Below are 23,470 nucleotides of genomic sequence, written 5' to 3' on the forward strand. Positions count from 1 at the left end.
AGCCAACTTTGAATAGCTACCCCCAGGAGTCTAATGATCATAGGTCTCTTGTGGTTAATAGGCCTTTTAATTATTATTCTTTTTTTTGTTATGTTCAAACCATAGAAAAAATTATAAAAATAATTAAAGGACCGTTAACCACAAGAATCCTAAGATGCATTGATCATTAGACTTCTGTCATCTAAGGGGTCTACAAATTTAGATAAACAAGCACCAATAAGAATTTGAAAAGCATATACTGTCAGATATCTCCAGAGTAGAAGGTGGACATAAATGAAAGAGACTTGGAAGCTCTGGAATTTGTTGCCAGAGGATGTGGTTAGTGCAGTTGGTGTAGCTGGGTTCAAAAAAGGTTTGGATAAGTTCTTGGAGGAGAAGTCCATTAACGGCTATTAATCAAGTTTACTTGGGGAATAGCCACTGCTAGTAATTGCATCAGTAGCATAGGATCTTCTTAGTGTTTGGATAATTGCCAGGTTCTTGTGGCCTGGTTTGACCTCTGTTGGAAACAGGATGCTGGGCTTGATGGACCCTTGGTCTGACCCAGCATGGCAGTTTCTTATGTTCTTATGTTTTTAAAGACAGTATCAAAATTCAAGAAAACAAGAGACAAGCACAGAAGATCTCTAAGGGAGAGATGGTACTTCAAAACTAAGAAGATGTGGCTAAGTAGACTGGATGGGCCACATTGTCTTTATTTGCTGTCAGGTTCTATGTTTCTATGCGGAAGAGCTTCTGGAAGAACAGAGCTAGAAGCTGGACCAAGACCTCCTGGAGCAGAGGCACAACCATGTCAATGTATGTTTTGCTTCACTCAAAAAGAAAAACAAATTCTAGAGCTATTAATGAAAACCCCAGTGTGCTCTCTGGAAGAGAATGCACAAGAAACTCCGGGGTGGATTTATCAAAATGCGGTAAGTACCACATGCGATAGCAAAAGGGGCGTGTTTTATGCTAATATAGCATTTATCGCTAATTACCTGTGCTTAATACAAAATGCAACTGCCCGAATGTTATGTAATGTATCCCGGAGAGACCACATCACCCCTATCTTTACAACACCTGCACTGGCTTCCAATTTCATATCGTATAACGTATAAAATTGTGTCCACAATACACAACCTACTCTACAATATTAACTCTATCTGGTTATGCTCATTATTAAGAATCTACAGACCAACTAGACAACTCTGTTCCCTTGACAAATGTATTTTAGAAGTACCATCAATAAAATCCGTTAGTTTAGCTTTGACTCGTAAACGAGCATTCTCTGTAGCTGGTCCAATACTGTGGAACTCACTCCCAGAACATATCCGATTTATGTACTGTTTAATTTATGTATGTGTGAACATGTAAACCGCCTAGACGGATAGTCCTCTACCCATTGTGCGGTATTTAAAACTTTTAAATAAAGATACCATTTTCAGATTCTGTGATAAGTGCCAGACCTGTTGTATTTCCTTCATTCAAGCACTGGGGGACCATTGTTAATGGTCCTGGACACACAGTGGGGGAGGGAGGGAGAGAGAGAGACTGGCCATAATGTCATGGCCCATAGGTAGGTATTTGTATCCCTATGGTAGGCCCACCTAGTAACTCGAGGTGGGGTTTAGGTAAGAGTGTAGGGGGTTAGGGGCCACTTTGACATTCTACGTGACACCTACGAACAGAACAGTGGTCTCTCTTGTGAAGATTTCCTTGCCTTTGGAGTGAGGAAACTCACTCCAAGATGAGATTTGGGCAAGGTTCTCTCAACCTAGCTTGAGGGACTCTCTACCTGGGTAACATCAAGCTAGGTTGAGAGAACATTGCCCAAATCTCATCTTGGAGTGAGTTTCCTCACTCCGAAGGCCATCAAATCTTCACAAGAGTCCACTGTTCTGTTCGTAGGTGTCACGTAGAATGTCAAAGTGGCCCTTAACCCCCTACACTCTTACCTAAACCTCACCTATGGGCCATGACATTATGGCCAGTCTCTCTCTCTCTCTCTCTCACTCATCAATTCACCTGAAATAGGGCTTACAGGAGACATTGCAAATGGTGATGAAACCTTACATCACACAGCCTAACGCAATCCAAAGAGGTGTAATTAAAATCAGTGTTATGGCTGTGCAATAGCTCTTCACAGACAGGCTAACCCAGCCCACTCTCTGCCCCTAACTCCTCCTATTTTCTGAATTTGCATCACACCATACGATATGGTGCGATTGCATGCGTTAACGGGGCTTTTTGCATGCAATAAGCCCTTAACGCCTTATTGCATTTTGATAAATGACCCCCTCCATCATTTTGCAAACTATTGCATTTGACATCTGCAGCCTTGGGAGTCACCCATAGGTGACGCCACTCTAAATGTTCTACTCATGTGGAGTTTGTTGTCAACTTCCAGAAGTCCAGTCTAATTCCATCTCAGTAACTGTACTTCATTGGAGCAAAATTGTACACCATAAAAGGAAAATACTTTTCTTCCATTTCAAAGAATGTGTACTCTAACTCTAGAGATACCAAACATCAAAATAGCTAGACTAGACCTCATCCGTAAATGCACTTTTTCTGTAGCAGGACCCATACTTTAGAATTTATTACTAAACCCTATACAATTACTCACAAAAACAAAAGAATTTGAAAAGGCTGTAAAAACTTACCTTTGTTCTTTAGTTTTTGCCGAACCTCAGCAATGATAGCTACCTTCCTTTTGTTCTATGCTCGTCTACATGTAAATGAATGTATGTTTATAATTTGCTATTTTCTTTTTCAATTCTGTATTCTTATAAGTTTATTATGTTTTATTTATATTTCAGATTTTAATAATGTATGTTAAATCTGTAAACCACTTAGACCTATACATTGTATAGGTGGTATAGAAAAGTTTTTAAATAAAAATAAATACATAATCATAGGGGTCATTTACTGTGCTGCAGTATTTTACCACAGGAGGAGAAAAATACTGCAGCCATGGAAAACACCGTGGGGGTGTTTCTGCAGTATTTTTCTCCTCTGCTATAAAATACCATGATAACTTTCTGGTGGTATTTTTCCTCATTAAAAAAAAATCATCAAGAAAAAATACCTTGTAGAAAGTGAAAATAATTGCCTGATGTTGGCTCACTTCGCCGAGGGCCACCATCTTCTTAAAGGGTCATCAGAAGCCCTAAAGCACCTTCTTCTCAATGAGTCAAAACCTCATGAGGTCTGTCTAGGCCCTGCTCACCTCCTTCCAACTGTAGAGTCAACCCAGAAAGGGAAAAAGTAAAAAAAAAAGTCATCCCACAATCCAAACACCTCTGGTTCCAAAACGCCCCCCAGTTCCAAAAGCACCCCTAGGTTCCAGTAGCCCCTCCATACCCTAGTCCACTCCCTCTCAGCCATACCTGGTGGTCTAGGGAATCTCTGGTAGCCTAGTGGGGTACCTGGTAGTATAGTGGGCCCAGAGCACCCCCTAGGCCTCAAGCCAAGTGCTGCCATTTTACAAAACTGCACTGGCCAGCCTTTGCCAGATCATGTGATAGAGGCAAGGTCTGGCCAGAGCTATTTTAGAAAATGGCATTGGCCAGACCAGAACCTAGGGGGGTGCTCTGGGCTCAATTATCTATTAGGGACCCTACTAGTCTACCGATGATTCCCTGGAACACCTGGTATGGCTGAGGATGCATGAGCTAGGGTGGGTAGGGAGATCAGGGGTACTATTGGAACTGATGGGTGTTGCGTCTGTTGGTCTCAGACGGCTTCGCTCGACATGCCTCACCTCTATTTCAGCCTTCTCCACCAGCCTTGGGAGAATGGTGTCCATAGCGTCTCCTTGCCGCACCCTCCGGCGTCCCCAGAGTGGCTTTGGCACTGTTGTGTCCGTCGGTGCTCAACGCCCTCTCTCCGCTCTCCTCACCTCTTTGGCGCCTCCCTCTTCGTCCGCGGGAAGATTGGCTCCCGCGGCATCTTCTTGCCGAAGTCCTCCGGTGTCCACGGATCGGCTCCACGCTGCAAACCGCCATGTTTCTGAGAGGCCTAGGGACATGTGCACGGCGTGGCCCCGACAGACATACTGGCAAAGGCGCGAACCTCGGGGGCATCCCCCGAAGATGATGTCACCCGCGACAGATATTTAAGGTCTCAGTATTTGCTAACACATTGAGTTAGCAAGGATTAGGACAAGGATAAGGATTCATTCTATCTGAGCTACTCTGCCCCCTCAGACTTACCAGGGGTACCCGCTCCTCAGGGACCTCGCTCTCTTCTTGTTTTTCAGGCCAGTCTGGAACCGGTACTCGCTCCTCGAGGGCCTATGTTCCCAGACTTGTTGCTGAATGCCCTTCTACCTGAAAGTCTTTACTGCCAAACTACTTCAGTGAGTTACCATCGTCCTCTCAGAGCTTTCCCTGGAACAGGTACTCACTCCTCGAGGGCCTATACCTTCCAGCTCCTGGGCTTCTGTGAGACAGTGTGTGAGTGTTACCATCCGGTTCAGTAGATGAACTTTGCATACCCTGCCTACTCACTATATTTCAGTTTCTCTCCAGCTCAGCCTCCAGGGATCGCTGTTCCAGTATCTGAGGGACTACAGCCCAGCCGGGCATTCCAGCTCACTACTGCCACCTCTGGTAGTTCAGTATACTGTTTAATAAAATAATTAGTGTGTGTCTGCCTCCATACTCTAAGCCTGACCGGTGGTTCCTCTCGGGATATTCCCTCAAGGGCGTGGTCATCTGCAACTGGTCCAAGGATCCACCTACAAATACCTACAGACTGCTGTCTCCCAAGCAGTCTGTCCACACCAAAGATAACAGATTGCTAACTCCTGACAGAGATAGATAACAGACGCGGCATCCCACCATGTTGACCTGAGGCCTCCTAGGGCGCGCACGCATGCACGCTTCATGTCTTATAGCAGTATTGGCATGAACCTCAGGGGCGTCCCCCTTGAGTGATGTCACTGCTTCCAACTACAAAAGGTTGCCCATTTGTCGGCCATCCAGTGCTCCTACCATGTGACAGGGGCCGGCCAATGGCACAGATACCCTGTCACATGGTAAGGGCAAAGGGGCATCGGCGCCATTTTTTTTTTTTTTTAGAACAGCTGATGCCGCAAAATCTCTCCCTGAGGCCCCCCTGGATCTCTCCTCTCCCCGAGGCCCCCCCCTGGATCTCTCCCCGAGGCCCCCCAAGGCCCCCCTGGACCACCAGGTAATTTTAAAAGGATTTGGGGGGGGGGTCGGGAGGGGGGGTCGATTTAAAGGGTCGGGTGTTTTTGGTTTTTTTTAGCGGCGCGGGCCTCCCTAGCGATGTGAATTGGATCGGGAGGGTTGGGGGTCGATTTAAAGGGTCGGGCCTCCCTAGCGATGTGAATTGGATCGGGAGGGTCGGGAGGGTGGGGGGTCAATTTAAAGGGTCGGGTGGGGGTTTTTTTTATCGGGACATCGGCACCATTTTAATTAGTGGCAGCCAAAATGGCGCCAATGGCCCGAGAGCGGGAGATCGCACCGGGCCCCCCCCCCCCCCACTGGACCACCAGGTAACTTAAAATGTTTGGGGGGGGGGGGTTCGGGAGGGTGGGAGATGGTAAGGAATTGGTTTTAAAGGGTCGGGGTGGGTTTAGGGGTTGTTTTGGTGTGCCGGTTTTCCCGCCCTCCCCCAAATAATTCCCGTGCCCTATTTAACGATAGAATACAAATGCCCCTGACGATAAATCGGGGGCATTTGTATTGTATCGTGCACTCTAACGATTTTGGACGATTTTAAAATTATCTGATGATAATTTTAATCGTTCAAAAACGATTCACATCCCTACTGACCATTGATTTGTCTATTGTTTGTTATCAATCTCTTAAGATTATATATATGTCTCTCAGAGCTATGTCTCTCAGAGCTCTCACATTTTGGGTTAAAGCTGGCGACCTGTTTTATCTGTGTGCATGATCTGATAATAAATATAAAGGAAGCTGGTTATTGCATTCTGGTTTGTTAGTTATTGCAAATCTTTCTTTTAAAGTTTTTTAATTTGTACCACCAGAAGTGTACAAAGGCAAATGAAAAGGCCTCCCAGAGAAATCCCATGAGCGTTCCCTGTAAGGGACTTTCTACATAGTGCACATTCGTTCAGCTTCATTTCAGAAAATCTGTAAAGTGACTTCGTTAAACATTTCTGCCTCAAAGACTACCACAGAGAAAGCTTCTTTGGCTAGGCAGTACTTAAAAGCTTAAAGGCAAATTTTAAAAGCCTGGTGTATGCCAAAACTGGGAGACTGAACAAGTCAGTCCAGTGTGCGCCGAGCAGATTTTATAAGCCAGCCAAGTACGCTCATATTTGCCGCTGCATGCACAAGTCAATAGTTTTGATAAAGGGGTATGGATGTGGTCAGGGTGGGGTGTGTGCATGTAAATGCTTACCCTGCCACATAATTTTACTACTGCTATGGATGGCGTGTAAGTAATAAAATAAAATATTGAGGCTAGTCAGTGGGGTTTAAGGGTTGGGGCTAACGGGGAAAGGAAAACTATTAAACTGGGGCGGGGGGGAGGGGTTGGTAGTCCTATCCCTTAAGCAGGTGAACTGGGAAAACTACTTATGGCATCGGCACGTATCCCTTATAAAATCCCCCCACTTAAGCGATAGAAGCGGCATTTGCGCGCACATACATGGATCCATTTAAAATTGTGCGCACGTGTATGCGCGTCCAGGCTATTTTATAGGATATACACACATATAATATACGCACATATATGTGCGTATGTTAGAAAATGAATATGTCTCTGGACGCAAGCCAGCAAATACGCGCACATGTGCCCCCAAGCCTGTTTAAAAGTTATTGTCATAAAGGTGAATTTTAAAAGACCTGCACACACCAAAACCGGGAGAAATGCGCACAAGTTGGGCCTGTGCATGCCGTGCATACTTTATAAGCCGCCTGAGTCCATGCATACTTGCTTCTCCGCAAGCAAGACAAAAGTTTAGAAAAACGGGTGGGGCATGGACGGGGCATGGGCGATGCGTGGGCATCTCGGGGGGAAGCGTGCTCCGGGGTCCCCTGCTGCTTAACTTTACTTCTGCTATGGATGGTGTGCAAGTCATAAAACAAAAAAAAAAAAAAACAAAGATCAGCGGGGTTTTAAGGGTTGGGGGGCTAATAGGGGAGAAGGGAGGATGTTTAACTTGGGGGAGGGTTAGGAAATCTTATCCCTTACCTGGGCAAATTTGGAACAAACTGGGAAAATGGGCAATTGTGTCGGCATACGTGGCTTTTAAAATCCCCACTCTTATGCGTTAGAAGTGACATTTGCGCTCAAAGGCACATGGCCACTTAAAATAGCGCACAGATGTGCACGCACTCATCCTGTTTTATACCATGCGTGCATATACGTGCGTATGTTATAAAATAGGTGCATCCATGGGTGCAAGCCAGCAATCATGCGCACGTGTGCCCGTGCACCTGTTTAAAAGTTACGGTCTTATTCAATTAAAAGCTTCAACTCTCTTTCCATCCTGTTTAAGTCCAGGTTGGAAGGCTCCATTAATTGTCAAAGAAGAAATATTGCTAAATTGAAACTCTGAACTTGGGACTCCTTCTTAAGTGGTTGAATTCAGACCTGCTTCTCCACAGAGAAAGCAGAGATACTTACCTGCAACAGTTATTTTCCACGCACAGCAGGACAATTCAGCCACACAATCTCACCCTCCTCTCCACAGAGTTGAAGCTTAGCTTGTGAAATGGCCAAGGAGACTTGTGTGGTGATGGCTGTTTAGGAATACCCACACATGCTCAGAAACATTCTAGGCCTCTTCTGAGCTCTGAGAGAGCACATTCCATGTGGGTACTTTCCAGTGAAGTCACCCACTTATGTGTCTAAATTATCCTACTGTCTGTGGAGAACACCTGTTACAGATAAGCATCCTCGCTTTCTTCAATATGTTTTCTATCTGGTGAAATTTTTCATAGTGGGACTATCGGTGAAAAATAACTGTTACACTGTGTATTCAGGGATCTCTTGCTGCTGGTTAGAGCATCCATTATTTATTTATTAGTTCATAGCTTGTATTTATAACATCACTTGTCCAATGAGAGGCTCTAGGTGAAATTACATAACATAAAATAGTCAAATATAAAGGAATTATAGTGGCAGAATGGTAATTTCAGCATTTCTATTCCATTATGAAAAGTGGAGGACATGCTGACATTGCTGACTACTCTATTGCTGCTTGTACACAATAGATATTATCATTTGCAGCAGGAGATCATCCTGAAAGTAAATTAACTCATGACCCACTTGGGTCTAAAACTAGTTGTGTTATTCTCTGGCTCTGTGCTGTAAACTGGTCTGATTTGAGGGTAACTTGAGGGTAACAAATTAACCATTAACTTAGAGAGCCTGATGCAAATCAATATCATGGATATGCACTATAGAAATTTTGAGTATCAGAATGGTTTGTAACCTTTGAGAACTGGAGTTAAATAATTATATTCTAATTCTTCCAGTTATATAGGTATTTTTACCTGGTTATAAATGTCTCCTATAATTGTTAACATGAGAGCTCATTTTTAAGCAAGAGGGAAGGAAGGCAAAAGGACTGAGAGAAACAAGATGTTGTACTGTGTGTTTGTCCATAGTTAATGGTTTAGAAAAGTATGGAGTAGAACACATATCATGGTAGCCATGAGAGGAAATTAGAGGATAGGAGTGGCCAGTTCTGGTCCTCAAGAGTCACAAACAGGTCTGGTCTTCAGGGTATCCACAAAGAATAAGCATCAAATATATTTGCATATATTTACGATATATTTGCATAACAGATCTATTTGTAGCTCTTGAAGACAGGAGTTTGCCACCCCTGCTATAGGAGATCATATTACTTCCTCTCAGGCAGTGGGCTTGCAAGTGGTATCATGGTCCAGAGATAGCATAATGACCTTGGTGACATGGAAGTAGCATTATAAGTCAGCTTTGTTTATTAATGCCACATATGAGTAATGTCAAGTTTTGTAATTTAAATCATGAGAAAGTGATGTTGTTTTACTTGTAGAATGCCAAGATAGCATTCCTTGTACAAGATGGTATTGATGCAACACAGTAATAGAGATTGTAATTTTCTGTAAAACCCTAACCGGAATAGTTGTGGTATATTATACAGTATATATTGTAATAGGAAGCAGTTTGCTTTCTGAAAATAAATTGTGGTAGGATGATTTCTTATCCTATTATATGATGAATTCCATGTCTAAAATGAAGATAAGTCATAGGTCTGGATGGAGAAAAGATATATGAAAGGAAAAATTAATCTCCATGGAACTAGATATAATATTCAGGACTGACTGCATCAATAACTCACACTGTTTGTTGTTAAATGCATACAACTACTTCACCAAATGGTTTTGCTTTTAAGAATTCTTTGCAGCATCCAGTGAAGATCCATATGCATTTTCCATTCCATTGCACTTCCCCAGGGCTGATAATTTTCCTCCTGACCTCAGGAATTAGGGTTAAAGGCATCAAAGAGAGTCTAATATTTCCTTTGCAGCAAACATTTATTTGGTTTCATCTCAGGTACATTAACATGACCCCTTGTTATTTTTCTTGGACAGGCATATAGTTGTCTGTGGTCATATTACACTGGAAAGTGTGTCCAACTTCCTGAAGGACTTCCTCCACAAGGACAGGGATGATGTCAACGTAGAAATTGTCTTTCTTCATAAGTAAGTGTCCAACATCACTGTGGTACTGTAAAGCACTGGAAAATGTTATATCTGAGAAAATATTTAGTACATCTAGGCTGTTGCAGGTCAGAGTGACTTTTCATCGTGATCTATTCCAGGTGGTGATTAAGTTTCAGTTGTCCCCTGTCCCTAGTTTTACAATGAGCTAAGCCATACTAGCAGAATATTTAGAAGAAACCCAATCACTCACAGAAATGTTATTTTGCAAAGAGTTTTCTAACCCTCTCTTACATTTTTAATGCAGTATTTCTCCAAACCTTGAGCTGGAAGCTTTGTTTAAGCGGCACTTTACTCAGGTGGAATTTTATCAGGGATCAGTTCTCAATCCACATGATCTGGCAAGAGTAAAGGTAAAATGACTTTATTGCATTTTTGTTCTGACCATTGCTATTCTCTGTTGAATAAGCAAAGTACTGTCCATAACAGTGTATTTCATTTTCTGCTTATTTAACATGATATATATCTGCTCAGGTATTTATCAATACTCCACTAGTCAAAATGTATTTCTGCTGAAATGATAGCCTACTATGCATTTTTAATTTGAATTCTGAATGTTGGAATTTTAATGCACCCAAATAAGCTCTTATTTTCATATTTATGAATGTCCAGTATTAGACCCTTGTTAAAAAATAATTTAAATAATGGCAATTGTTAGCATCTTCATATGCTCTTGTTTATTGTGTTTTATTTTTCAGATAGAGTCAGCAGATGCTTGCTTAATTCTTGCTAATAAGTACTGTGCTGATCCAGATGCAGAAGACGCTTCCAATATTATGAGGTAACAACAGGCATATTGCAGCTCAGCAACTTAGTTCAAACTACATAAATAGAAATAATGTAATTCAACAGACCTAAACAATTATTTCTTCCTTCTTTCAAGCTGCACATTGGCTTAAGATGGCAATTTCTTTAATTTTTTTTTAAGGCTCAAATGCTAAAGATTTTGAGGTAGACTTTAAAAGCCTGGCTTATGCCAAAATCAAGAGATAAATGCACAAATCAGGCATAAGCACTCCCACCAATTTTTTAAAGTTTCCCAGAGCCGCGCGTATCTCTCACTGCATGCACATCTCAAAAGTTTTCAAAAAGGGGCGGGGCCTGTGCATGGTCTGGAAAGGGCATGGACATTTCAGGGCATTTCCAAAAGATGTATGTGGAAATGCTTGTGCACCTGGGCACATGCTCAGATCCCTTACTGTATAGGTTTACGTCTGCTAGGGATGAGGTGTAAGTTTAAAAAAAATATATAAAAGTAGCCATACCTGAGGGGTTTTAAGAGGCTGGGGTATATGGGGGGAGCATACGCTATTCAACCAGAGAGGTTTGGAGGGCCTAGCTGTTAACTGTGTGAAATGGTGGATGCACTAGTAAAACTGGCAAAGGCATGGTCACTCACCCCTTTTAAAATTCCCCGACTTACACAGTAGAAGCGAGTTTTCCATGCATAGACGTGCACCCACTTAAAATTAGACACATGTGCATGGTCAGGCTATTTTATAACATGAACGCATATACGCGCGCAAGTTATAAAATGGCAGTGTATCTGGGCGCTCGCTGGCGCGCATACACCAGTGTGTGCCAATGCACTGGTATGAAAGTTATCAATATTTGCAGGTTACAAATAACTTTCTCCACAATGTACAATAAAAATATTTCAAGATGAATTATATATGTTTGTAGTTTTTAGCTTCTTTTAAATATAAATTGCAAACTAACAGTATATTTGGGGTGGGCAATATTACTGATATTCTTTATAAATACAGGCTCTTTGATCTCCAGGACTCTGTGATTTATGTGCTTGTAAGATCTAGAAATACAATTACAGCAGTCATGCTGTACCTCAGTTTCTCATGTTGTGAGCAAGTCTGGAGTAAATTAATATGGTTCTAGTTTGGATAAAAAAGATGCCAACGTTTCAGGATCCTGTGCTATAATGCAGCTTTAAACAATAAGGTACATTAGGATGTATAGTAAGGGTGTACATGGAAAAAAATGTTGGTCTAGTTTGGGTTTTCATTTAGGTTTCCCATTTCGTCCATTTCAGACCAGAAGCTCATTTGTTTCATTTGTTTCTATTAAAATCAATGGGGGAAGCAGCGCATCCTATTTTTTAATCTAACTTTGTGGGTTTCCATCCAAGTTTTAGGAAACTTATTGGCAGCAGGGCCAGTGCAAGGGGGTCTGTAGCACCCTAGGCAGACCAATATTACACTACCCCCCAGAAATCCACCCTGATTTAAATGTGCCACCTGACAGTGGTAGATATATAGTGTTATGGTCACCCTCTTTAAATATGCTCTCTCTCTCTCTCTGTGCTCTACGATATCGCCCCTTCTTTCACATTTTTTTTTATATTGGCACCCCGGTGCACCCCACCCACTGACATTGTTGCTCCTAGTCTTGCCTAATGATTGTGCTGGCCCTGGCTGGCAGACATTTGCAGTAGAGGCAACAGCACCCCAAGACAATAAGAATGGCATGAATACCCCACGGCACCAAATGAGGGGTAAAGAGCACCAAACTGTGAGAGGGACAAAGTGGCATTAATAATGGTATGAACACCCCAAAGCATTCAGAGAACAGGAAAGCAGCACAAGCAATGGAATGAACATTCCAAGGCACCAGAAAAAAAGGGGTAAAGGGCATGAACGCCTCATGGCATACAGCAAGGGGTATGGCTGCAAGCACAGTGGCATGAAGATCCAAAGATATAGAGTGAAGTGTATGGCAGCAAGCACAATGGCATCAACAGCCCAAGGCATGCTTAATGATTATGTTCGCTAAGAATTTAGCACAAGAGGCACACACAGAAGAATTAGTACAGTTTTGACACTTCTTTTAAACAGGGAAAGCAAGCTACCTCTTATCACAATCAGTCACTGGACACTCTGCACAGTGCACACTCTACAAAAGTAAAGTCAATCTCTGTGTATGTTTCTTACAGATACACCTTGCATACTTGCAGTAGAAGAGACATGTAGACTTAGCCTGCTTAAATATGGCTACACTGAAACCCTTTGATAAAGAGATTGCAATTTCTCCTGCATTTAGCAGCACAGCTAAGACACAGTCTCTATAAGAGAACATTTTGCTTTCTTCTTTAAATCTATTTGTTTCTTTAACTATGGAATTTATTTATTTAATAACACTTATATATTGAATTTTCAAATACACATTATTCAATACATACATAAAAAAAACACACAAGACTCACTTAACATTTAAACTGATTAAAAATGCACATTATTAATATCAACAGCTCATCTAAAAATGAGCTTTAGCCCTTCCAAAACTGTAAATAGTCATTTTCACAGCGTAACTCATGTGGGATAGAATTCCATAACACTGGACCTGCCACCAGTAATGCTTCTCTTTGCATTTCTTGCAATTTACAAATTCTTAATGATGGAATTTCGGACCAATTCAGTTTTGAAAATCGTAATGCACATGTTGGTACATAGAACTTAAGTTTACCTGAAAAATACTGTAGAATTTTACATTTTTGCAATTTATGCATCATAGTTGTCACTTCTGAAATAAATTCTGTACTGATCTGGCACCCAATGTAATATCTCCAGATATGGAGCAATTCTTTCTGTATACAAAACTTCCAACACTGTTCTAACTGTGACGTTTTGCACAAACTGTTGTTCTCTTAAAGATGAATTGGCTCGCACGTGCTGAATGCATTTTAAAAGCTGCCCAGAAAATGTGCGTAAATGCCATAGCGTGCACATCTTGGAAGTTTTCAAAAAGGGGGTGAAGGTCTGAGTGGGGCATGGGCATTTCAAAGCGTGATGCTGAGATGTGCGTGTAAATACATATGCACTCTGGCATGCGCCCATGCCCCCTGCTATTGATGCCATGTACATTATAAAATAAAGATAAATAGGCAGATTGGTGGGGTTTTAAGGGTCGGAGGTAACTGGAGGGAGTGAAGGCTTTTAAACCACAGTGGGTTTGGAAGACCTGTCTCTTAATTGGACGAACTGGGGGCAAACTGGTAAAACTGGAAATGGTGTTGGCACGTACCCCCTTTAAAATCCCCCAATTTACACGGTAGAAGTAGCATTTGCATGCACTTGCACATGCCCATTTAAAATTTGGTGCACATGTGTGCACACCCAGCCTATTTTATAACATGCATGCATTTTCGCGCACAAGTTATAAAATAGCCACATCCATGGTTGCAGGCTGACGAATGTACACACAGGTGAGCCCGTGCGCCAGTTTGAAAGTTACTGTCATAATGTTGTTTTTGGTAAACCCAAGTAAAGAACATTGCAGTAATCCAAACTGCCCAGCACAAAAGCCTGTACAACCAATCATATATCGCTTTTAGAAAAATAATGATTCAAAAGTTTAACCATTTTTAATTTGAAAAAGGCAGTTCTGGCCACCTGTTTGATCTGGATTCTCAAGTTTAACTGTGAGTCAAGCATGATTCCTAGGTCTGTTGCTTCTGTTGTAACAGAAATAAAACAGATTCCCCAGCAATATTCATTTGCATCCTAGCAATAGGAGGTGAACATATACCTTTTTTTGTTTTAATATTCAGAACCAACCTATATGCTCATTCATGACTGATACATTGAATAAATGCTTTGATACACATGGAATAATAAATTGGATATCATCAGCATACATATAACTAAAACCTAATTGTTACATTTGGAGATTCATGGGAGGGCCCTGTGAGCTGCTTCACTCACCCTCGATGTGGCCAGACCCGTCCTGTAGTCAGCATATAGCCTCCTGCTCTGAACACTGCTCAATGTGGCCCGAGACGCTGCCAACTAACCCACTCCTGCCACTGTCCCTTAGGTACGTGTGCGCGTATTATATAGACCCCACAGTAGGAAATGCTGAGCAGCGCCAGGCGATGATGTCAGGCTGACCGGCCTAATTTAGGAAGAACCTTGCAATGCTGTATCATCTCGGCAATGGGTCTCCTGCCTTAGCAGTGTGTGTGCTGACTTTGCGTTCCTAGTTACTGTGACCTGTATTTCTGATTCTAAATCCTGCTTTGCCTATCCAGCCTTACCTTATGCAGCTTTGTCTCTCCCACCTTGTCTCGGCCAACCTTCCTTGTCCTGTCTTGCATTTTTTTAAAATAGCTTTTTCCCTCCTTTCACTGTTCATGCTATACTCATCAGCTACACACAAAATATGCATGAATATCTGCATGGATATCATCAGGTATAGCACACTAGTGCCAAGGCATCACTTAGATTTATATTGTTGGAGGGTTTTGAATTCTTTAAGCACAAGTGTCTCTTTAACAATGAAATATAAATGAGAACAAAAAAGATATGCTCATAATGATTTTGACCTTTGACATTTATGACTGAATTACCTAAACCTTGTTTGAGACAGATTTGTCTTAACACATGCAATGTTTTCTGGGATCATAGGTACACAAGCTCAGTCTTTTTATGGTAGTTAAAGATATGCTGCTTTAGGGTCATTTGACATGGAAAATCAAAATCAGACTCCTGCAAAGGCATTGATTGACTTGACATAGCACTGCACATGGATTTTAGAGACAAAGATCTAATCAGAATAAAGGAAGAACGTATATAGTATACAGTTTTGCTAAAGTTTAGGCACCCTGATCAAATTGTATGCTTCAGTGAATCTTTAATTGAACAGACACTGACATAACTCTACATGATACAAAGTTAAATGACATTTTTTTCTGCAATTGTTAATGCAAAATTACTGTTTATTTGCTGATTTTAACAGATTGAAAATAAAACAAAAAACATGAGTATATCATGTGTAAAAGTTTGAATACCCTTCTATTTGATTTATTACTACTTTTATTTTAAAGCTCTTAATAAGGCCCAAAAGTTTGATTGATTTGTTAGGCCTTCAGTTAATGAGGTGAAGACAGTTCTACGGTCAAATAAATACTCTGACACTTCTAAACTCTCTGGTTTTGGTGGTTGTTCTGTATATTTTGAAACAATACAGAATCGTCTAAGTAGCAGCTGTCCAAGCATTTGAAAATGAAAGATATTTACTCTTATAAAGAAGGAAAAGGCTATAAAGAACTCTCTAAATGCATCCAGCTAGCAACTTCAACTAGCAGAAACATTGTTAAGAAATGGAAGTTACATGGAGCTGTTGAAATCAAGGCCAGATCTGAAGACCAACAAAATCTCTGATAGAACTGCCTAAAAACTGGTCAGAATTGCAAAATAGAACTGACAGATCACTGCAAATGACCTGATGAAAAGTTTAACTGACAATGGAGTAGTATTCCATAGGTGCACAGTAGTACATCAATTTCTTATACAATAGTGTTGTCTATGGGAGAATTGTCAGAAGGAAACCTTTTCTATGATCTCGTCACAAAAGTCATAGTTTAAAGTAAGCAAAAACAAAACATTTATATGCCTGAAACGTTTTGGAACAAAAAAATGTTGACCTGTTCAGCTACAAGCACAAAAGCTACTGTAACTTCCATTTCTTTACAATGTTTCTGACAGTTGAAATTATTAACTGGAAATGTTTAAATATTTTTTTATAGCCTTCCCTTGCTTTGTAAGAGAAAATTCCAGTAGCTTCATTTTGTAATGCTTAAACTACTGCTTAGAGGAACCCATGGTTGTAAGTAAACAGAACAATAATCAAACCTGAAAGGTTAGAAGGGTCAACCATGGAATTGTCTTCACCTGACTAACTGGAGGCCTAACAAGTCAATCAACATTTTGGTCCTTATTAACAACTTTTTACAAAAAATTATTAATGAATCAACTGGAAGTGTGTCAAAACGTTTACACTTCCTCATGTTTTATTATTTTCAGTTTGTTTGGAATCAGCAAAAATAGGGGTTTTTCATTAAAAATTGCAGAAAGATGTGTTTAATTTTGATGACATAAAAGTTATGTCAGCTTCTTTTCACAACTTATTCATGCTTTTCTTCACAACCTGTACCTAGATCCCATTCATTGAAACATATAATTTGATTAGGGGTGCCTAAACATTTTCACACAACTGTGTATGTAGTGTTGTGTTTTTCTCATTTTATTTCTCTCAGAATACAAGGAATTCATTATCCATGATATCACACTTTTTGTAATTATTGATGTCTTATGCAGCAAATTGTATTAAATTCTACTGTTTTCTTTTGTCTGCAGGGTTATTTCTATAAAGAATTACCATCCGAAGATCAGAATCATCACTCAGATGTTACAGTATCACAACAAGGTAAAGAAAAACGACAAAATACTATTTACAGCCAGTCTTTCACCATGGCCAAACCAAAAAAGCTGTCAATTGAATCCTGACAGCAGTAAGCTTGGTAATTCCTAAAATAATACAGTGACATATGTAAAATGTTTATTACTACTATTGCCATATTTACAAGCATGTTTCTATGGCACACATTGTCATTGTGGTACACTGAATAACAGCACAGATAACATGCAATATAATGGCATACTTCTTCATTTCTAGGATTTTATTTCAAAATGTTAGCTACAGTAATGTTATTGAAACTGATAGCATGTGGCCTACAATATTTAGAGCGCAACAGTGATATATGTTTGTACCATAGGAGGTCAAATAAGATAGTTCTTTCTTAAAAGGCTTATAATCTGATAAATAATAAACATTTTCTAAATGTAATTGAGAACAGAAAATGTTTAATTATCAATGGAGGCCAGGTAAATAAAGGGAGATTGGATAATAGCTACTGAACAGATGGAGGTCAATCAAAGAGCAGAACAGCTCATGGAAACTGCATTCTTGGGAAATGGGAGCAAAGCTAGGGTGTTCGCATGTGAAGAACTGTATACTAAATTGTGGTGAACACCACAAAAGTATGTGCATTAACTCATGTTTAGCATGCATCCTTTAACATGATGGAAATATGCAAAAGAGCCCAGTAGGTAAAGTACACACATAATTTATTGCAAAAGTCTTAACTATACCTCCCTGAGGCAGAGTTAAACTTTTTGTGAAGCAGTTTTTGTGCATACTTTATTGGTGCTGTTATAGCTAATGAATGAACTAGTTTACATAAATTTGCATCTCCATAACTCATTAGCATTACTTTAGTGCATAAACTCACTGAAGATAATATTTAACAGATGAAAGTGCTGTTAGTGCAAGAAAGAAAAACTACATGCTTAAAAAGCACAGATAATGCACGTCACTAATTAATGCGTGCTAAAAGGGCTTTTATCACACGTATTCACCTTTGCGAGTTTAAGCACAGTTTAATACACTGGCTTCTTTGTTGGTTTTCACATTACAATAATCCAGGCAAAAGCTTTGAAAAGCACTGAAGTGGTGAAATGTGCTAAGTTTTCCCATGGCTTTTCAGTGGTAATTGCATGGAAAACTTTTGCCAGTACTACAAACATCTAGTAATAAACCATACATTTGAGAAATTTGATCATTTTAAAGGCTTTTTTTTTCTGTGTGCATAATAATAATCTGTGAATTAGCAGACTTCATTTATTTAATTTATTTGCAGTTTTCTTTTGGTGCTCCACATGGGCCACCTTACAAGCACAAAGTCAATGGTCAGTCTGCCTGATAACAATATAGCAGTACATAATAAATGAGAGATTATAAAAGCAGTAAGAAGATACAAACATTGGAATAAGATAGTCTGAAAGGATTTATTTAATTGTTATGCTTTTTTTTATCTGTATTGGAAGAGCTAGGATAGGAGCATCTTGGGTATTAAGAGGGTAATTTATTCCACTGACACCTCATGCAATATGCTGTACATTATTCAAAGATATGTTCTACTGTGGCTTTTGTAACTAAGCACCATTGTTCCCTATATTCCAGTTATGCTAACCAGACAGACTACAGAACAGTTTATTCCAAGATTACTACTTGTAGTGACCTTCAGTTAAATTTAATTTAATGAAATTCACTCTTATATTGCAAGCTCTTTGAGGGCATAGATTCTCATCTTCACTTGTTCCTGGCTCACACATTTTGGGACTCTGGTGACCACTTCAGCTTCCACTGTTATATGATGTATTGGTTAGCACTGCTTTCTTCGAGGACAAGCAGGATGGCAGTCTTAACAAGTGACACCAAATGACATCAAGAGAAGGAGCTCAGCCTGGAAATTTTATGTCAATGTTTCTAGAACTTTGTGCCTTATTGGGCATGTGCAAGCTGGTGTGATACACACATCCATGCAGGGGCCCCTCAATGTCTTCTTTTCCATGGAGCTCAACAGTCATGGACTTCAACTCCCCTACTAGTTCCTGGGAGTTTTCTTCGAGAAAAGGCAGGAATCATTCATTGCAATACTCCATGGTCTTTTTATTTATTTATTTAAATATTTATACCCCACTCAATCATTTTATGTAAGTTTTTGTTCCATTACTGTGCCTGGTCTGTGCATTGACTGATTTTTACAGACTGGCACAATTGTGTCCTTCAACTGTGCTTCTTTAATTTTTTGTCTGGGCATGGAAATGTCTACCAGCACTTCAACAGATGCCCCCTGTGTGTAAGGGTCATGTCTATCATGGATCCCTGTGATAAATGTTTCCTGTGCCTGGGATCATTGCATGAAATCCCAGGGTTTTGTTGGTGTATAACTATGACCCCTAGGGGCTGCCGGTCCTGGATGGAGCTCATGGAGAATCACGTCAGGCACCATGAGTGTGGCCCATCAGAATCAACATCAAAGGCATTGATACCGAAGATCCCAGAAGCTGCACCAGATGCTGGTTATGCATCAGCATCAGGAGGCATTGAAGCACATAGATATCAAGTATTAGAAAGGATCATAAAGACAGTCTGACATCTGAATCTTCCCATTCAAAGAAGAACAAGGATTCGGCCTCTTTGACTCCAGCATTGAGGAGTTTCAATGTTGGACATTGAACAAAGTCTAAGAAGCATTAGCATCAACATCCAACTGTGCATTATGTCAAGAATAGGGACACTCTGGCTGTGGCTGTGGCTGTGAAACCCCTGAAGTGGTTCCACAACAGTCTCCAGGGGTCCAGGTGTCTGCAATCAATACACCTTTAACTTCCCTGGAAGACATAGTCTCCACTTCTGACTCCAAATGATGTTGGTATTGACAATCTTTGAGGAGGAGCTGGATAGGAAGATGCAGCATGCCTTGGGCAAGTTGATGTAGAGCATCAGTGTCCCTGTATTGAGTGCATCAATAGTATGTAAACTTATTTCCAGCCACTGCTGGAGTCCCTGCAGCTGCCTAGCAGTCTTGTACTAGCATCAGTTCCAATGTTGGTTCCCGGAGCAGAAACTGTCAATGTTGGCTGCACCAGTGCTGATCTCTAGCCCATTAGGGAAAAAGCTTCACTGATTCATAGGAACTCCTTGGGTTTCAGGCATAAACAGACATGTGCTCCCCTCTCTAAGCCCTTGTCTGCTGGAAGGGCAGCATCTGGGATTTCTTCCCTGGCATACCAGATGGGTTAGGACCTAGAGTATTCCTGGTGGTATGGCTACAGATCTGGAGATGTCTTTGAAGCAGAGGAATCAACAGGTCTATGTTCTGACCCCTCTCCTCCTTCAGAAAGAAGAAAGTCCCTGTCTGAGGACCTCTCCTTCTCCAGTTTTGTGCAGAGAATGAAGGAGAATATTCCATTTCCTTTGATGATGAAGAATGAATCCAGAAACAAAATGCTGGACATTCTCCAGCTCATTGAGCTTTCTAAGGAGATTGTGGCAGTCCAAATTCATGAGATCCCTCAGGAGGTGCAGATGAGGATGTGGGAGAACCCCCTTTCTATGGCTCCCAGTTAAAAGGTGGACATGTTTTTTCTTTTCCAAAAGGTTCCTAGATTTGAGAAGAGGCACTATTGTACCAATTTGTGATTGTTGAATATGGTCTAAAGTGAGCCAAGATGTCTAGAACCCATTTCTTGGTGTGCCCAGGGAAGGATTCCACAACCCTGGATTTTCTTGGGAGGAAAGCTTTTCAGTGAGCAGTGCTCACCTTACTTCTTACTAGCTATTCATGGGTCAGTATACAGCTGAAACAGTTGTGGGAGATGGCTGAGCAGCATCCTCAGAAGCAGGATGATGACTTCCAGTCACTGATGAGTAAGGGAATGTATTGTGGAAAACACGTGGCCAGGTAAATCGATGATATTTTCAAAATGATATCAAGAGTCTCTGCCATTGGGCTTGTCACTCTTAGACTTATCTGGCTGAGGGCCTCAGATGTGTGACATGAGACCCTGGAAAGACTCAGTGGCATGCCATGAGAATGTCATCGTAGAGAGACTGTCTTCATGGAATGTCATCATGGAGAGAATGATTTCATAGATGGGGTGAAGGAAGTGGTGGCACAGATTAGAGAACACTTAAGATGCAACAGCAACACATCACAGCCAGTCCAGACCTGCCTTGCTCTGCTAAGAGGTACCCGGTAGAGATGTGAATCGTGTCCTCGATCGTCTTAACGATCGATTTCGGCTGGGAGGGGGAGGGAATCGTATTGTCGCCGTTTGGGTGTTTAGAGTATCGTGGAAATTGTTAAAATCGTGAACCGGCACACTAAAACCCCCTAAAACCCACCCCCGACCCTTTAAATTAAATCCCCCACCCTCCCGAACCCCCCCCCCAATGCCTTAAATTACCTGGGGGTCCAGCGGCGGTCCGTAGCTAAATCGGGGGAAGGGGGAGGGCAGGAAAACCGGCACACTAAAACACCCTAAAACCCACCCCGACCCTTTAAATTAAATCCCCCACCCTCACGAACCCCCCCCCCCCCAAATGCCTTAAATTACCTGGGGGTCCAGCGGCGGTCCGTAGCTAAATCGGGGGAAGGGGGAGGGCAGGAAAACCGGCACACTAAAACACCCTAAAACCCACCCCGACCCTCTAAATTAAATCCCCCACCCTCCCGAACCCCCCCAAATGCCTTAAATTACCTGGGGGTCCAGCGGGGGTCCGGGAGCGATCGACTGCAGGAGGTCGTTCAGCGGCGGTTCCGGACCCCCGCTGAACGACCTCCTGCAGTCGATCTCCTGCCGGCGCCATTTTCCGTACAGAAAACGATTTGCGGCAGGAAATCGCTCCCGGACCCCCGCTGGACCCCCAGGGACTTTTGGCCAGCTTGGGGGGCCTCCTGACCCCCACAAGACTTGCCAAAAGTCCAGCGGGGGTCCGGAACGACCTCCTGCAGTCGAATCGTGTTGGTCTATGGCCGCCGCCATTTTGCAAAATGGCAGCGCAGAATGGCGCCGGCTGAAGACAACACGATTCAATTGCAGGAGGCCGTTCCGGACCGCCGCTGGACCCCCAGGTAATTTAAGGCATTTGGGGGGGTTCGGGAGGGTGGGGGATTTAATTTAAAGGGCCGGGGGTGGGTTTTAGGGGGTTTTAGTGTGCCGGTTTTCCTGCCCTCCCCCTTCCCCCGATTTACGATTTTTTGACGATAAATCGGGGGAATTGGTATTATATCGTGGCCCTAACGATTTTTGACGATTTAAAATATATCGGGTGATATTTTAAATCGTCAAAAAACGATTCACATCCCTAGTACCTGGATGGGGCTGAGACTACACTTATTTCAACTGAGGAGGCATTATTTCCTACCCCATCTGCCCCATACTCAACAGACTCCATGTCCTTATCAGAGGCAGTAGAGGGCCCCACATCCAGCTACAACCATGGACAAAGTTTTGACTAGATACAGAGCACCCGGCCCAAATCCCAGGACAGGCTAAGGCTTTATATAAACAATTGGCCCAGTGTAACTTCATAATTGTGGCTCCTCAGCAGAATGCAGAAAGAATACAAATTGCATATGTTGGCTATTGCACCAAATCATCCCTCAGACTCTATTTGGGGGGAAGCCTCCTCATTAGGAAGTGCCACAGAAGGAGTTCTCCTCCCTCTTATAGACCAATGTGGTTGTGCCTGTTCCACCTAGGAAATAGAAGGAATCTGTTGCATCTTAGACCCTAAGGGACTTTAACAAGTTTCTAAAGAGAGAAAAATTCAAGATGTTTTACCTAGATAACTTACTTTCCTTTCTATAAGCAAGGGACTGGCTATGCTGTCTTGGCCCACATAGATATATTTCCAAGTCACAGAAAATATCTCAGATTTGTAGTAGGGGACTGTTACCTCTAGTACTGTATCCTGCAGTTTGCCTTGCTTCAGCCCCAAAAGTCTTTACAAAATGTCTTGCCATGATGGTGGTGATCCTCTCCTTTCAGTGGGAGCACTGAGAGGAGAGGATCACTTTGCTGGTGGCTGGAAAGAATCGATAAGTACTGCTTGGAGAAATTGTTTAAACTTAAAATTATTGGGGGAGAAGTAAACTATTGGGGTATATTATTTAGTGTGTTCATGTGTTTTTTCTTTTAAATAGGTAGCCAGAAAGTCAGGCAACAACAGATGTTTGTGTCTTTTATTTTAAATAGGCAGTCAGAAAGTAAGGCAACAAACAGAAGTTTGTGTGTTTTATTTTAAATAGGTAGTCGGAAAATCAGGCAACAAACAGAAGTTTATGTGTTTGTATTTCTCAACCCTCCCACCCCTTTTCCACTCACCCCTAGCTCAACCTTTAATTTATAGGCAGGTGTCATTTTCACACTTAAAACAGTTCAGCCTTTTAACTTAAACTCAGAAATTCCCCATACCTTATCAAGAGTTTGATTATTCCCTTGCAGGTCACTACCAGATATATAGTGAATACACTAACACATTTAAAGGACCCTAATCATAAGCAATCCTACACCCATAGCAACCTAAAACTGAAGTAGGAACTGAACAAATTTAAGATGAAAGCAGCAGTC

The 23,470-nt window shown here is 41.6% G+C and overlaps 1 protein-coding gene across 2 annotated transcripts in view; it reads left to right on the forward strand.

Moving 5' to 3' along the window:
- Positions 1–23,470, forward strand: part of KCNMA1 (potassium calcium-activated channel subfamily M alpha 1) — a 1,936,781-nt gene that overhangs the window by 1,265,851 nt on the left and 647,460 nt on the right. For both annotated transcript variants that reach the window (XM_029609517.1, XM_029609516.1), the window contains exons 10-13: positions 9,567–9,677; positions 9,943–10,048; positions 10,394–10,476; positions 16,844–16,913. In XM_029609517.1, coding sequence (XP_029465377.1) covers positions 9,567–9,677; positions 9,943–10,048; positions 10,394–10,476; positions 16,844–16,913 — 370 coding nt within the window. The remainder of the gene's footprint in view (positions 1–9,566; positions 9,678–9,942; positions 10,049–10,393; positions 10,477–16,843; positions 16,914–23,470) is intronic.

The sequence above is a fragment of the Rhinatrema bivittatum genome, chromosome 7, assembly GCF_901001135.1.
Source record: "Rhinatrema bivittatum chromosome 7, aRhiBiv1.1, whole genome shotgun sequence".
Classification (NCBI taxonomy): Eukaryota; Metazoa; Chordata; class Amphibia; order Gymnophiona; family Rhinatrematidae; genus Rhinatrema; species Rhinatrema bivittatum.